Source organism: Echinops telfairi, unplaced genomic scaffold, assembly GCF_000313985.2.
Source record: "Echinops telfairi isolate 266 unplaced genomic scaffold, ASM31398v2 ScPeMD7_18;HRSCAF=68, whole genome shotgun sequence".
Classification (NCBI taxonomy): domain Eukaryota; kingdom Metazoa; phylum Chordata; class Mammalia; order Afrosoricida; family Tenrecidae; genus Echinops; species Echinops telfairi.
Genome location: NW_022103915.1, coordinates 1,092,208 through 1,107,710, shown reverse-complemented (window position 1 = coordinate 1,107,710; position 15,503 = coordinate 1,092,208). Strand labels below are relative to the sequence as shown.

General features: G+C 51.6%; 1 protein-coding gene across 1 annotated transcript in view; it reads left to right on the top strand.

Moving 5' to 3' along the window:
• Positions 1–15,503, top strand: part of TDRD9 (tudor domain containing 9) — a 75,117-nt gene that overhangs the window by 15,624 nt on the left and 43,990 nt on the right. Inside the window, exons 6-15 of the mRNA XM_045288044.1 lie at positions 1,376–1,456; positions 4,217–4,381; positions 5,823–5,926; positions 8,203–8,267; positions 9,170–9,224; positions 9,452–9,536; positions 10,285–10,342; positions 11,254–11,358; positions 12,629–12,726; positions 13,216–13,347. Coding sequence (XP_045143979.1) covers positions 1,376–1,456; positions 4,217–4,381; positions 5,823–5,926; positions 8,203–8,267; positions 9,170–9,224; positions 9,452–9,536; positions 10,285–10,342; positions 11,254–11,358; positions 12,629–12,726; positions 13,216–13,347 — 948 coding nt within the window. The remainder of the gene's footprint in view (positions 1–1,375; positions 1,457–4,216; positions 4,382–5,822; positions 5,927–8,202; positions 8,268–9,169; positions 9,225–9,451; positions 9,537–10,284; positions 10,343–11,253; positions 11,359–12,628; positions 12,727–13,215; positions 13,348–15,503) is intronic.

The window sequence follows — 15,503 nt, the reverse complement described above, 5'->3', positions numbered from 1 at the left end:
ACACACACACACACACACACACTCTCTCTCTCTCTCTCTCTCTCTCTCTCTGTCTCTCTCTGTCTCTCTCTGTCTCTCTCTGTCTCTCTTTCTCTCACACACTCTCACTCACCCTCCGGGGGGTTTTTCTTGGTAAGAATGGGCTATTGAATTGGTCGTTTTTTATATTTTAAACGAGTTCTCAAGCTGGGGCTGAAGGTTGTTTTCTCAGGAGCATTGGATATGGGTCTACCACATCTCTTGGGTTGGAAGCCTCATTAGTGATATCTCTCGAAGCCCTAATGGCTTCTAGAGACATTATAAGCATCTGCAAACAGTGGGGTTTGTAACGGGTTGTGAGATTGGTCTGAAGTCAAACCATGGACAGCTGTCTAGTTCCGGAGTGAGTGATCCTGTAACAGAAATACCAGAAAGGCATGGCTTTATCTAAGACACCTGTTCTTCACAGTTGAGGAGGCTGGAAGCCCGCTCAGGTGCCCACTCTTGGGCAGGCCTGCTGCTCCTTGTGGGCTCATGTTGAGCAGCAAGGTTTCGCCTGCTATTAGCATCCGAGGGCCTTGTGTTCCTTGGAGCGCACCATGTGTCTGGGCATGAAGTTTGTCCTGTGTCTGGTAGGTCCCAGCATGGGCATCCAGATCCAAAGGATTCCCACTGTTCCGAGCTCTTCTTTCTTGGTGGCCGTAGTCCCCCTCTCTGCTCGTTTCTCTCTCTCTCATATGAGATCAAGGTGTTGCAGGCGAAATCCCTGGGGACCCCCGCCTAGACCCATCAGGCATAAGTGGGATTCACTGGGTTGCATTCCCCCTTGGATTCACTTGCCATAGTTGGGCGTGTCCTCTCAGCATGCCAGGAGACCTGAGGCAGAGCTGCCCAGACACCGAGGCTTGTGGCCCAGCTGAGTCAGTCTCTGACACCAGGTCAACCTGAGCCCACATGCTTAGCATCTTTTGTGGACTGACCTGGTTTTAAATTACCGTGAGGCGGGTGTTGGGTTTGGGGAGGCAGGAAGTGGTAACATGACTGGTTCTTTGCAAAGCAGCGTAGTGTTTTCTGTGGCTCAGAAGTTTTCTTAGTGTTATGTGATGATTTGTCTTTCTGAGAGGGCGAGACAAAACTTAACATTTCATAAGCTGGGAGCCATGGTGTCATGTGACCCTGATAGCTTCCACTCAGTGGGGACCTGATAGTCCCACACTGTTCTGTCTGGGAAGGATGCTTGGCTTCGAGAAGTTCTGGGGTCAGGCTAACACAGGAGCACCTCTGGGCCTGCACAGTGATGTCTATGTGCCTTCACTGATCTCTTGAGTGTCAGTGAGCACTGGTGGCCCGAGCTTAGCAGGCTGCCTGCTCACATATGCCCCTCCTCACTCTTCAGGTGCACGAACGAACTGAAGAAATGGATTTCCTGCTGTTGGTGGTCCGCAAACTTTTAAGAACAAATTCGCGTTTTGTGAAGGTACGTTCCATTCTGTGAGTTAACGGAAATGTTCACAGTTGGGATTTGTCATGTAGTTTTGTGTTTTGTTACCCCAGTAAAGAAAGCTGAACCAGTGACCTGTGATGCCCCAGAGCTTGCTGGGAAGCAGGCAAGCGGTATGCTCTTCTCCCCACATACGCAGGGCTTTAGGGTTACCATTCTGCATGAAATGGTAAAAACTCTCAAGGCTGCAGAAAATGACCCAGTGACTCTAATGAGAGGTTGTTGTGGAAGCATTGGACTGAGAACCTCAAGGTCAGTGGTTCAAACCCACCAGCTGCTTTATAGGAGAAAGATGAGGTTGTCTGTTCCCGGCATGACTGATAGCCTCAGAAACCCTGTGATATGTCACTGTGGTTGCTGTCACCTGGGCAACAAAATCACCACTGAATGGGAATGGGAATGGGTGTGATATGATGGCAGTGGGTTGGGTTTGGTTCAGGACCACGATATACAGGGACACGAATGCATGTGCAGCCTTGTCTGAGAAACCACTCCCTAAGGTGGACGGAAGGCTGAGAACCACGCATGCACTGTTTGCTGCCTTAGCAACGTGGGTGGGTCAGGCCAAAGGATGGAGTTGGCCATGTAAAGAAGGGAGCTGATCAGGTCTGAAGGGAGGTCAGCTCAGCCAAGCCAAGAAGGGGCTCTCGGGAACAGTCTCCCAAGGTGGTAGAGATGGAGTGTGCGTGTTACACTACAGGATTGCTGACGGAGCGGTGCCAGAAACTCCAAACTCCCTGCCAACGAGCCCATGAGACCTAGAGGACAGGGTGGAACTGCCCCCGTGGTTCTGAGACTGAGACTCTTTACAGGAGTAGAAAGCCTGATCTTTCTCCCTTGGAGTGGCTGAGGGTTTCCAACTGCCAACTTGTAACCACTGTACCACCAGGGCTGAAGGCACAAGCGTGATGGAAAACAGTTGGTTTCTAAATCATGAAGGAGTGTGCAGTCAAGTGTTTAATCCATTTATTTGTTTAGGGAATTTCCTGCCCCGCCCTCCCCCCCCCCCAAGGTGGGATACTCACTTGGTGGTGCTCAGCCAGGTGGGGTTTATGGGTCATTCAGCAGTGGTGATCTTGTTGCCCAGGTGACAGGAAGTTAATAGCACTGAAGATAGTTCAAGTTGGGCCTGATCTGATGATCATCTTTAGACTCACTCCTGATAAGGAGTCTTAAAGGGAGTTAAGGATGTTTTCCAAGGGAGTTGGGGAGGTTGGGGTGGTGGTCTGGACCAGGTGCATGAGTAGTAATGGTCTTCAGTAACTTCAAGGCTTCTTCAAAATCAGGCACAGCAGCATGGCTGCTAACTATAGCGCTTTTAACAGTGCACGTATCGGGCCAGGAAATTGACATCAAGTTCTAGACGGGATTATAAAAACTTCTATAAACTCAAAATTTGCTCACTGAGGTTTTAAAGAGAGCTGCTAAGAGTGGGGGCTGTGAGGCTCCCTCCTCCCTGCCTTTAGCCAGCCTTTTGTCTTGAGCTCCTCTTTGCCCCACTGGCCTCCTGCCAGCTGTAGCCAGCCAGGCCCTGGGCAAGGCCACCCTGGCACAGGCTGGGTGTGCTTGCTCTTGTCGGAAGAGGGGGCGGGGGAGGGGTGGCGGCATGAGAAAATGGGGAGCTCCTCTGTACCCATCAGTCCATACCAACCAAACAAAAGGCTTGTGATCACTGGCATGTCCCCTGGGGCCACTCATGCCCACAGGTGGCTGCTCGGAGCATCTTACCACCTCAGACAGAATGAACTCTGAGGCTCTCCACTGTCTATGCCTCCTGGCAAGTGCCACTGATGCCAGTTTAACTTTCCCGCCAAGCTTTCTCCCTGGGCTTCATCAGTTCATGGAGAGATTCCCCTGGCTTTCAGCCTGTTTCCCGAAGCCCCCGGAATAGGGTGCTCGCCATTGTGGGTGCTGGCGGGGAGCCACATCCATGGCCTGCTTAGTGTTGTGGCTACAATGAGTGGCGCTGAGCCTGGAGTGCAGTGCCTTCTGGGACATGGCTGGATGGCCACCACCACTTATGCTTGGATCCCAGCTTTTGGCACCCTGTGTGCCTTCCTTTGTCCTGGGTGGGGTGAGGGTGAGGTGGGCGGCAGTTTCCCTTGAGTTGGCTCCAACTTGTGGTGACAAGCTGTCTGCTAGGATGAAGCACTGCTTTTCAGGGCCTCCGGCCCTTCTTTTCTGAGACTCGGCTTCCAATGGTTTGCTCACTTTCACATCAGCTTCTGAGGCAAAGTGTCTTCTTAGAGTAAAGGGAGGGGTCACTGAAAAAGAGTTGGACTGACAGTGTGGCCATAACCACGGGCTCACACGTAACAACAGTTGTACAGATGGTGTGAGAGGGGGCACTGCTTTCTTCTGTGGCGTGTCGGGTCGCTATGGGTTGGAGCTGACCCAACGGCAATTAACAACCACAGCCACAGCCATGTATCTTTAGTGGAAATGGCCTTTCACTCACTCGATACAATGAGGGGGCTCCAGAATGTGTGTGGGACAATTCCACAATCTTCATCGTTTCCATTTTCCCCTCAGAATTGAATAGAAATCGTAGCAGCTAGTCTCTAAGCAGTTTGTAAACTCAGTCTTCTGTTGCTTCTCTGGAGATTGAAACAAGGCCTCGTGCGTGCTCAAACCATATGGGGTTGGAGGGGGCCAGCAGCAAGCCATGATCTAAAAGTAAACGAAGTCTGTTTCTGGGGTGGGGGCTGATTTCAGGGGTTCTCCTTCTGCTTTCAGGTGGTCCTGATGTCGGCCACCATCAACTGTAAAGAGTTTGCCGACTACTTTGCAGTCCCTGTTCAGAACACAATGAAGCCCGCACACATCTTTGAAGTGGAGGGCAAACCCCACTTGATCGAGCAGTATTACCTGGATGACCTGGGGCACATCCACCACAGCAGGGTAGGTTGGTGTCTCCATGTCCTGGTGCACCTGCAGCAGTGGGGTGGCTTTACAGAGCTGGCCTGCATTCGCGCTCTCTGCCTGTCACCTCTAGGGGGCGCTCCTCTTCTCTTCAGCTGGCTTCCTGGTTCCCTCTGCTTGCTTGCTTGTTTCGCCTCTATTCTATTTTCAGAAGATTGATGGGCTGCAAGCACACCGTACCCTCGTTAATATAGTAAAGACAAGCCCTTCCGAGCGGGATGACAGCTGCAGCAGTGGTGGTTAGACACATGCACACACGTGGGTGCACACTCAAGTGTAAGGCAGTGAGGACCCGTTGTTTCCAGTGCAGTGAGCACACGTGTACGCCCCACCTTTGCTTTCCCAGGACGCACCGGCTCCTGTCCGCAATGGCTGCACCGAGTGCAAGCCCCGTTGCAGCAGCAGGAGCTGGGGTGCTGTTTCACTTTCTGGTGGTGGTTGTCCCCATGGGTGTGAAGGGGACTGATTTGATGTCTTCGAGGCTTGTTGAAAGTGTGTATATGTTAGGGGGGGTGGGATTTTTAATAAATTATCAAGGGTTCATGAGGGAGGGGGTGGGGGAGAGAGGGAGGGGGAAAATGAGTTGATACCAAGGGCTCAAATAGAAAGAAAACATTTTGAAAGTGATGGCAACATATGTACATATGTTGGAAATGGCCTTTCACTCACTCGATACAATGTGAGGGGGCTTGACACAGCGGATGTATGTATGGATTGTGATAAAGAGCTCTAGGAGCCCCCAATAAAATGCTTAAAAAAAAAAAAAGAAGACAGTTCGCTTATCAGGCCTGGGTCCCAAGCACTCCTAGGGATGACTGGGTGAATTTGCGCTTTCTCCAGGTTGTGTGTGTGTGTGTGTGTCAGAGTGTTGGGGGTGGGGGGAGTGCTGGTTGGGGCTGCTTGCCATTTCTCTATTTCCCTTAGGTGTTTGAATAAAGTAGACAGTTATTCCAGGTAAAGGGCGGGTTTTAGCAGGAGCCCTTCTTCAAAACTACTGATGAGGTAAAGGTAATTTTGATAAACACTGGGATTATCCTACTAGTGAGAAATGGGCTATTGGCAACAGTAGCTGGTGTATTTTACTTTAAGTTCACACTGGGGAAAAGGGCGGGGCATTTGCAATTGGTATCCCAAGGAGGACCAGGATGCCTTCTGTTGCATCCTTCACAATGGTCGAAGCTCAGTGTCCCTACGTTATTGTGTTTCTGTCTTAGGGCTCCAAGGTGAGTGCTTGATACTGAGGGCTCCCTCCATGTGGATACATCTTGACCCATGCCTCCAAGGTGTCAGGTTCCCTGCTCCACCAGAGGCTATGGGGAGCCAGCCCTGGCACCTTGTGGGGCACTTATCTTGGTGGCTGACTACGGGATGGGTGACCTGAGCAGCCCCCAGGCCTCCAGCATTTCCTTCCCCCTTCCAGCTTTCTCCTCACCTCCTAGAGGAGCCAGTGATCCCCAAAGACATTTACAAGGTGGCCATCGCCCTCATTCAGATGTTTGATGACTTGGATGTGAAGGAGAGTGGGTAAGTTGGTGGTGTGTGTTTATTTCAGTGTGGGCACACAGTGGGGCTTCTCTCAGGGTCTATCGCTCAGAAACAGGTTCAGATTTTGCCTCTTTTTGCTGGCCAGCTCCTGGTAGAGGGAGCAGTAACCAGGCCCAGTGGGGCTCCTTGGTGGTGCAGCTGCCCACACAGGAGCCACAGGAGCCACTCTTGGCTTTTTCTGTTGCTCCTGGAGGCGTCTGCCAGGCTGTGATCATTGTCCCAGCCATGGAGACCTGGTCAGCTGTGTTACTGACTCTTTCCAAGGCTCATTCACCACGGCTATAAAGACTGGGGACAATGGGAATGCATGTGCGCCCTGCGGAGCGGCTGGAGCTAGAGAGCTTGGATGGCTTTATTTTTCTTTTCTCTCAGAGCTTATAGCACCTCTCTTCTCGTTCTCTCATACACCCCTACACACTCTCATACACTCACAGACCTGTACATGCCCTACACCCATACACACTCATACACCCAGACACTTGTACTTGTTCACACACATCCTCATGCTCACCTACCCACCTGTACATGCAGACATACTCATGCATACCCACACACCTGCACACCTCATACACCCAAACATGCTCAGACACACACTCAGACACAGCCGTACACGCTCATGCACACACATTGTCATGCACACCCACACACTCGTACATGTTCTCCCTCCCACAGTACATTTGTCTACATTCAGACTTGTTGTACAGTCCTTCCCTCCCGCTGAACAGCGCTGCTGCTGTTCCCTGTGGATAGTGGAAGGAGCCACTGCCGCTCCTGTGCTGCCCTCACGGTAGTTGCTGTGTTAGAGCCCGTTGCTGCATCCACAGGCCCTTGTGGTTCACCAAGCACAATGTCCTTCTCCAGAAACCGGTCTTTCCTGGTAGTATGTCTACATCTATGAAACCAAGCCTGCCCTCGTCTCTTGGAAGGAGCATTCTGGCTGCACTTGTACTAAGACAGCATTGCCTGTATGTGGCCATGCGTGGTGTTCCCGTGTTCCCATCAGCACCATTGTGCGAATGCCTGGGGTCCTCCTCAGTCATTGCCCAGCTTGCCCCTGCTTGTGAGGCCCTGGAGAGCACTGTGCTTGGGCCCGGCGCACTTTAGTCTTCAAGGGACGGCTTTGCTAGTGCCGTCTTACAAGTGTGTATCTCTGCTCATGAGAACCCAGCACTACCCCTCAGTGGTGGCGAGAACCAGGTACCTGGCTTGCCCTCAGCTGGCCTGGTTCCCGAGAAAGTGCCCTGTTGGAGCCCTGATATTGGCCCTGCACCACTGGCTGCTCCTCTACGGTGCTGGGAGCTGGTGAGCCTTGGACAGGCAGAGTCTGCATGGTCACGGTGTGCACATGGAGGAACCCCAGCAGGTGGATGACTGACGGCCTGCCCTCGATGGTGATGTCCCGCTAGGGCTGCCCACTCCAGGGGCTCCTCAGATGCCTCATCCCACCCATTTGTCATCAGCCACGGCCCCCACCTGCCCTCGGTCAGAGCGGTTCCAGCCCCATGTCTGTCTCAGACTTAGCCTTCGCTCACTGGAGGACTTCCTTTCTCCACGGACTGGGCAGCATCCCCTTGGGTGAGACTGCGAGGCACAAGTGTCCATCCTTGTTCTCCCAGTGCCCCTGGTCTCTCCATAGATCAGGTCTGTGTGGTTATGGTGGTCTCCCCACAAGTCCAGGGTGGGCTGGCCCAAGAAGAAGCTGCACCCCCTGCTATTGTGGTGATTGTGACTCCCGTCCCATGGCACAGCCTGCAGTGTTGGGTGGAGTATTTCCACAGTGCCTTCTTGCTCCCCTCCCCAGCCCCTAGTGTGCCTCCCCCGCCCCCTGGCTCTTTCTCAGGTCACCCTACGGCTTCTTTTTTGTCTTCTGCTGTGCTGAAGGTGCCTTAGTTGTTGACCTGTGTCTTGTCCATCTCTCCAGCGGAATGTGGGTCCCAAATTGAAGGGCTTGTATGTCTTAGGACCGTGATGGCAGCTGCCCGGGAGAGGGCTGGGCAGGAGGCAGAGCTGCTGGGTTCGTGGGCAAGCAAAGGTCTAGTTTTCCCGAGAAGTAAGCGGATTATAAAAATGCTTTCTGATGATGGCTAGGACTACTTAAAGTTTACATTTTGCATTTAGTTATTTTAAGTGTTTATCAGTATGACTTAACGTGACTGAACTCCAAGAATTGCAGGCTGTGCATTGGTCTGGGCCTCATGGGACATGAAGGCTTGCAGGGCTTGGCCTGACTTGGGTACTCTGCACCTTCCTCACAGGAGCGAGGGCTGGTCAGGCTCCCACTTCATGGCAGAGCGGAGCAGTGTCTTGGTCTTCCTGCCAGGTGAGTGCACCGTACTGGAGCCTGGGCCAGGTGGCTGGGGGTGGGGGGCACTGGGCAGGGAGCCCCAAAGGGCAGTGGTCTCCCAAGTGGCGACTTGCCCAGGCTGAGCTTTTGGATGTATGGGTCTTCGTGTTTGCCTCTGGTGGTGACCTTGGTACTTCCCCCAAAGACTTCTTACTAACCACGAGGAGGTTCCTTTTTCATCTGAAGACAGCCTTGACAGCCTGTAGAATTCTTAATGAAGTGTCGGGCTTTGTGAAGCCCAGCGCGCGGTTACACTTGAGCTAACTGTCCTCAGTCCATGCTTAAGCTTCCCTCGGGAAAGCCTTCTTGCTACTGGGGTGCCGTGGCCCAGAGCACCTGAAGCCAGGGTGTAACTGGCCACAGTGGTCAGGGACAGCTCATGGCTGGGTTAGGTCTGTCATCTTTCTGTTGTGAGTGCATGTGAATTCAAATGTAATCCATGCTTCTCGAGGGCACTAACTGCTGCTGCTCAGATCTTGTTCATTCATGATGAGCCTCCCCCAAAATGGATTTTACACACTGATAAATATCTTTTGAAGCTAATAAAGAATGTAGCATTTCTTTATGACCAAAATTTTAAAACTTTGGTTATAAAGATTTTTTCGTGGTAATTTAAAGAAATTTGTGATATATGAGAAAAAGCAAAGACATACACAGTAGTCACTTAATGAAAGGAAAACCTGGGGGAAAGTTTCTATTTTTAAGTGACTACTAACTAGTGAACATCATTGTGCTTTTTGGTACAATTTTGATTTACTAGGAGGTGGAAGTCAAAACGAATTGGTAGGGCCTTCTTTGGGGGGAGAAAAACAAACCTTACTGTGATGGTTTGCTTTTAGTAAGCAACTTTTTTCTGCCTCACATTTTTTCTTCTGCAGGTCTGGGTGAAATCAACTACATGCACGAACTTCTCACAAATATGGTTCATAAAAGGTGCGGTTTCAGGGGTCCTGCGGCCATGCTTGCCCAGCAGAGGGCATTGCTGCTTTCTTTAACCCCGCCCTCGTCTCCACCCCCACCCCACCCCCACCCCCACACATCTAGAGGGCATGTTGTGTCCCCACCCCTCTACCCACCACCACCACAGAGAGCGCTGCACCTGTTGGGTCTTCTGTGATCCCACCTTGTAGAGATGTCATGATTGGCACTTTTTTCCTTAGGCTGCAGGTCTACCCTCTCCACTCCAGCGTGACTTTAGAAGAGCAGAACAATGTGTTTTTAAGCCCAGTGCCTGGGTACAGAAAGGTAGGGAGCAGCACAGATGGGCTCTTGGCAGCTTGGCTGGGGTCGCCTACAGAAGCGCTCCCTCTGGGCCTCTGCTGGTGGTAGTCGCTTATGGATGTCCAGCTGCTGTGGCCTTATGTTGGTCTTTGTCTCGTGTGTGAGCTTGTGGGCCTGCCTGGGAGTGTGGCTGGGGGAGGTCTCACATTAGGGACTATTTTGGTGTCCCTGGGACCACTTGGGTGATGGTGGTGAGCACCCACCTTCGAGGGAGGATTTATCTCGCCTCACCCAGTATGCGCACACCGCCTTCTGAGGTGACAAGTCACGCCTAGGATTACTCTGGGGCCAGCCTGCGAGAGTGGGCAGTGCCAGGGCACTGCAGGCCTCAGCATCTCTTCGACCCCAGACCCCGTCATCTTGTCTGTCTGCTTACATGAGATTTTGTCCTCCACCAACCAGACTCTGACACCCTGCGTCTGGCCCTTGCCATACAGGGTGCGTGTGGCTGGTGTCTGTGCTGGGTGCCGGTTTCCGGGCGAGGTGTGAGGTGCGGCTCATGCTTGTGGACTCGGGGCTGACAGACCTGGGTCTGGAGTCTTGTCCTTGCACCGAAAGTTGTGTGACTTTGGGCAGATCACATCTCTGAGATTTAACTTAAGCCCTCTTCTCCCCACCGAATTCTGTTTTTGTACAGATATTAAAATCTGAGTCTAGTATAAAGCTTTTGGTGAACTTTTGCTGACATTGTTCTTTCCTCGGTGTCTGACAGGTTATTCTGTCTACCAACATTGCTGAGAGCTCTGTAACAGTTCCAGATGTCAAATATGGTAAGGCCACTTCTTACTCCTCTGGAATTGTCCCTCTAGGCCTCCCAAGAAGAGAGTTCAGCCCACAGCCCATTGGGCTCATAGAGCCTCTGACCTTTTCTTGCTCTACTCACTGCCTCTCATCAGAGAGCAGCGTTGGGGCAAAGTGGCTCAGAGGAGATGTTGGGGACCCTGGGGACAGGGAACTCTGTGACCTAGGCCAGCAGTGGGGGGTGGGGAGGGGCAGGTCAGTTCTGTCCCTACTGAACTGCATGTGTGTTCTGGGAGGCTGTGAAAGTGAAAGGCTGCCGGGCCAGCGCTGTTCCAGTGGGGAGAGGCAGCATGCTTTGGGCAGCCATGAGGGGCTGTGCTACAGGGGCACAGGGAGCAGGAAGGGCCTGGGAAGGAAGAGTGTGGCCCGGCAGAGGCCTTGACTGATGGCCGCGTCCAGAGATGCTGTCTTTCGCTGTGGCCAGTTAGGAGCAGCCAGGCAACCCTTTGGGCTGGGCCAAGGGGCAGTGTCTGTGCTGGGGCAGTAGACAGACAGACAGACAGACAGACAACGCACCTGCTTTAACAGCATGAGCAGCAGGAGAGGGTATCACATAGGATATGTGAGATAAATACAATGATGGTGAGGCTGAGGAAAAAAGTAGGGACTTGTGGGGTAGGGCCCTAGATGGACAGGTGGGTGTCAGCCAGAGGGTGCTATTTGAGGGAGCCCTCTGTGCTCTGGAAAGGATGAGAGCAAGGAGGTGGAGTGAAGTGAGCAGGGGAATGGGCAGTGGCTGCTGCGGCGGCAGCAACAGGTGACCAGCTTGTCCCATCTGGGGGGTTCCTGGGCCCTGCGTGTGTTCCCTCTGGAGGCTCGTGGCTCCTGTGTTGTCCTCACTTCCTGGGAGTGTCCTGCTGATGGCCGCTCCCCAATGCAGTGATAGACTTCTGTCTGACGAGAACCCTGGTCTGTGATGAAGATACCAACTACCAGAGTCTGCGCTTGAGCTGGGCCTCCAAGACCAGCTGTGACCAGAGGCAAGGTGAGGCCCCGTCTGTGGCCTGCGTGTGGACGCTCACTCTCTGCCCTCATATGCAGCACCTCATGTGTGTCCTGTCTCAGGGCTTGCAACTGGCTCTCTGTCTCTGTGGGGAGGCTGTCAGTCCCTCTTGGCCCTGCCCCTGCTCTCGGTGGACAGTGGCTGGGGAGGGAAGGGGCATGGAGTGCCCCGCCCTGCTCTGCTCTTCCCAGGGCAGGATTCCTGAGCCAGCCGGAGGCCGGAGGCCTGCTCCAACCCCTACGTGCACCAGTGCCTAGTGAACCTGCCCATGGGAGTGCCAGCTGGCTGCCAGCTCTGCCCTCTCGGCCTGTGCTCTCCCAGCAGGCCTGGGTGGGTCCCACAGGCCCTGGGGTTCTCCCTGGACTGTCACCATTGTGCCACGTGAGCACTCCTAGGAGGGTAGGGGTTTGTTAGCTGTGGTCCTAAAGAGCATCTCAAAATGTGGGAGCACTCTCACCTTGAGTGGTGTGTTCTTACACTAATTGAAAAAGGGTGTAAAACATATAACCTCCTCCCTGGGGGATGGATAACAGAAAAGTGGGTGAAGGGAGACATTGGACAGTATAAGATATGAGAAAATAATAATAATTTATAAATTATCAAGGATTCATGAGGGAGGAAGAGCGGGGAGGGAGCTGATACTAAGGGCTCAAGTAGAAAGCAAATACTTTGAGAATGATGGCAACAAATGTACAAATGTGCTGGACACAATGGATGTATGTATGAATTGTGATAAGAGTTGTACGAACCTCCAATAAAATTATTAAATTTAAAAAGACAAAGAAAAGGGGTGTAAAATTGAACTTATGTAATCGTCTCAATCCCCAAACCCCAAACACTGCCTCAAAACAGGGCTGGAAAGAGATAAGAAGTTAAAAGTGGCTACCGATGGGCCAGTTGTAAGATTATAAGTTGCATCTTTTGTCTACCTGTGGTTTGTTCAAAATTTCTGTAATTGGCTAAAAAAAAAAAAAACCCTTATGAAATTTTTTTGTCTAACAGAAAGCTAGAAAAATAGAGCTTAGAGGCCCTGTCCTCCCATCCAGCGCCCCCTAGTGGTGATGTCACCCACCACTGGAGCCACTGTTGGATGCTGCAGTTGATTCTGCCTCAAGGTGACCCACCCCATGTCACCGGGCCTGTTAGACGAGAACAAGGCTTGTACTGTGTCAGCATTGAACGTGGTCTTCCTCTGTACATACTGTCACACTGCAAATGTAACAGACCAGTGTCTGCTCTCCTCTCCCTGAAGGCCGTGCGGGGCGAGTGTCGAAGGGCTACTGCTACAGGCTGGTGCACAGGGACTTCTGGGACCGCTCCATCCTGAACCATGTTGTCCCCGAGATGCTGGTAATGTGTTCACACGCGAGTGTTACCCAGCTGTCTGAGGAAGGTGATACCAGGGGGTGGGCCACCTGGGTTCCAGGGAGCTTCATTTCTGACCATCCTGTCCTTAGTCATAGCAGGAGCTTGTGGAAGCCCTGGGACACTGCACACAGGGTAGATTGTGGTGTCAGGAGGCATCCTGGGGTCTGTCGCCTCCATGATGGGATGGGCCCCATGCGATGTTGCTGCTCCTGCTTCCTTTATCACCAGCCACCACAGCTAGCTTGTCTCCGACCTCCTCTTTCTCCCTTCTCTCAGGGTGTCTCACTCCCTCTTCGCCTCTCTGTCCATTGCCCCGGCCCACTCTCCTTATCCTTCCTGCTCTGTTCCTCTGCCTCCTCCATCTTTCTCTCTCACCTTCTCACGCCTTTCTTTGCCCCACTCTTTAAACCACTAGTGCTGTGACAATGTTAATGGATTTAGTTCTTTATTTGTAAATGTGACTTTTTTTAGCGCTGTCCATTAGGAAGCACAATATTGAAAGTGAAACTCTTGGACATGGGTGAGCCGAGGGCTCTGCTGGCGACTGCACTGTCCCCTCCGAGTCTGAGCGATATTGAGCGCACCATTCTTCTACTGAAAGAGGTACGGCTTCTGGCTGCTTCCTGGGTGTTGGGAGGAGCCCCTTTGTTTCTTTGTGGGCTGGGGATGTAGTTCTGTGGTGTGTTGACCAGGGGTCCTCAAACTTTTTAAACGGGGCCAGTTCACTGTCCTTCAGACCCGTTGGAGGGCCGGACTATAGTTTAAAAAAAAACTATGAACAAATTCCTATGCACACTACACAAATCTTATTTTGAAGTAAAAACCAAAACGGGGCAGAAACACCTGGCGGCCTGGATAAATATCCTCGGCGGGCCGCATTTGGCCCTTGGGCCATGGTTTGAGGACCCCTGGTATTGAAAGTAATCACTGCTGGCTTGCAAAGCTTGAGTGGGGCTGGTCGTCAGGTTGCACGTGTGTTCTTTTCTTATGATTTTCACGAAGCGCACACGGGAAACCAGCAATTCACCCTTCTCACGTGCGCCGTTCAGTGACATTGATCGCTTTCTTGTGGTTACTCCCTGTTCTCCCTCCTTTTCTGAGCCTTTCCTTCCGCGTTTGCGTAAGTCGACTACTCCTCAGGTTCCTGGCTAACCTTTCACGTTACTTTTGTCCATCGGATTCCATATTGGTAGTTTGTTTTTAAAATAGGACAGTGCTTGTCAGAGTGTTTTCCCTGAGTACGGCTGACTATACTTGCTTTAAGGAGACTTCAGGAGACATTTGTGATTTAAGTTTCAAAGATGATTTCAAGGCAATAATGTCAAGGGTTCATCCAACCTTCACAGCTCCAAGCAGTCTGGAGTCCATAGAATTTGGAATTCTGTTCTGCTTTTCCCCCTTCATGTGGAAGGAGGTTTTCTTGCAGAGACTTTGATGAAAATGTTTAGTCGTGGTCACCAGGCACCCTCCAGTTCTGGTCTCCTGGCCAACGAGGCCATTGTTGTTCATGGGGACACTGAGTCACATCCCATCTCCTCCTCCTCTCCCTCACTCTCCTCATCATTTCTGATTCCACGCGAACAGCAGCCAGTTGTTGTGGCCTGGGTGGCCCCAGGTGAGCTTTAAGACCACAGGTGCTAAGCAGGTAACTGTCTGAGAGAAACCAGAAGCACTAAGCATGCCATTGGGCCAGTTTCCTGGGCTCTCTTATGAAACCCTTACCCTGCACCTCCAAACCAAGAAGCCAGATCCCAGATCAGCTTTTGGTTGTACATCAAAAGCCCTGGCAGATGGGCTTTTTCCCTTACTGCAAATAGGTATTACATTAATCGTGCCACTTACAGGTGTACACATTTTTGACAGTTATTAAATAATTGGCTGTTCAACCTACTTCTTTTGTTAAATCATTTTTTGGGAGCTCATACAACTCTTATCACAATCCATACATACATTAGTTGTATAAAACATATTTGTACATTCGTTGCCCTCATCATTCTCAAAACCTTTGCTCTCCACTTAAGCCCCTGGCTTCAGCTCCTCATTTACCCCGCCTCCTTCCCCACTCCCCGGTCCTTCATGAACCCTTGATATTCATAAATTATTACTCTGTCATATCCTACACTGTCCGACATCTCCCTTCACCCACTTTTCTGTTGTCTGTTCCCCAGGGAGGAGGTTATATGTAGATCCCTGTAATCCGCTCCCCCTTTCTACCCCACCCTCCACCCTCTCGGTATTGCCACTCTCACCACTGGTCCTGAAGGGATCATCTGTCCTGAATTCTCTGTGTTTCCAGTTCCCATCTGTACCAGTGTACATCCTCTGGTCTAGCCAGATTTGTAAGGTAGAATTGGGATCATGATAGTGAGAAGTGGGGGAAAGCATTTGGGAACTAGAGGAAAGTTGTATGGTTCTTGCTACACTGCACCCTGACTGGCTTGTCTCCTCCCCGTGACCCTTCCATAAGGGGATGTCCAGTTGCCTACAGATGGACTTTGGGTCCCCACTCCACACTGCCCCCTCATTCACAATGATATGATTTTTTTGTTCTTTGATGCCTGATACCTGATCCCTTCAACACCTCATGATCACACAGGCTGATGTGCTTGTGCTTCTTCCACGTGGGCTTTGTTGCTTCTGAGATAGATGGTTGCTTGTTTACCTTCAAGACTTTAAGACCCCAGACACTGTATCTTTTAATAGCCGGGCTCCATCAGCTTTCTTCACCACATTTGCTTATGCACCTGCTTTGTCTTCAG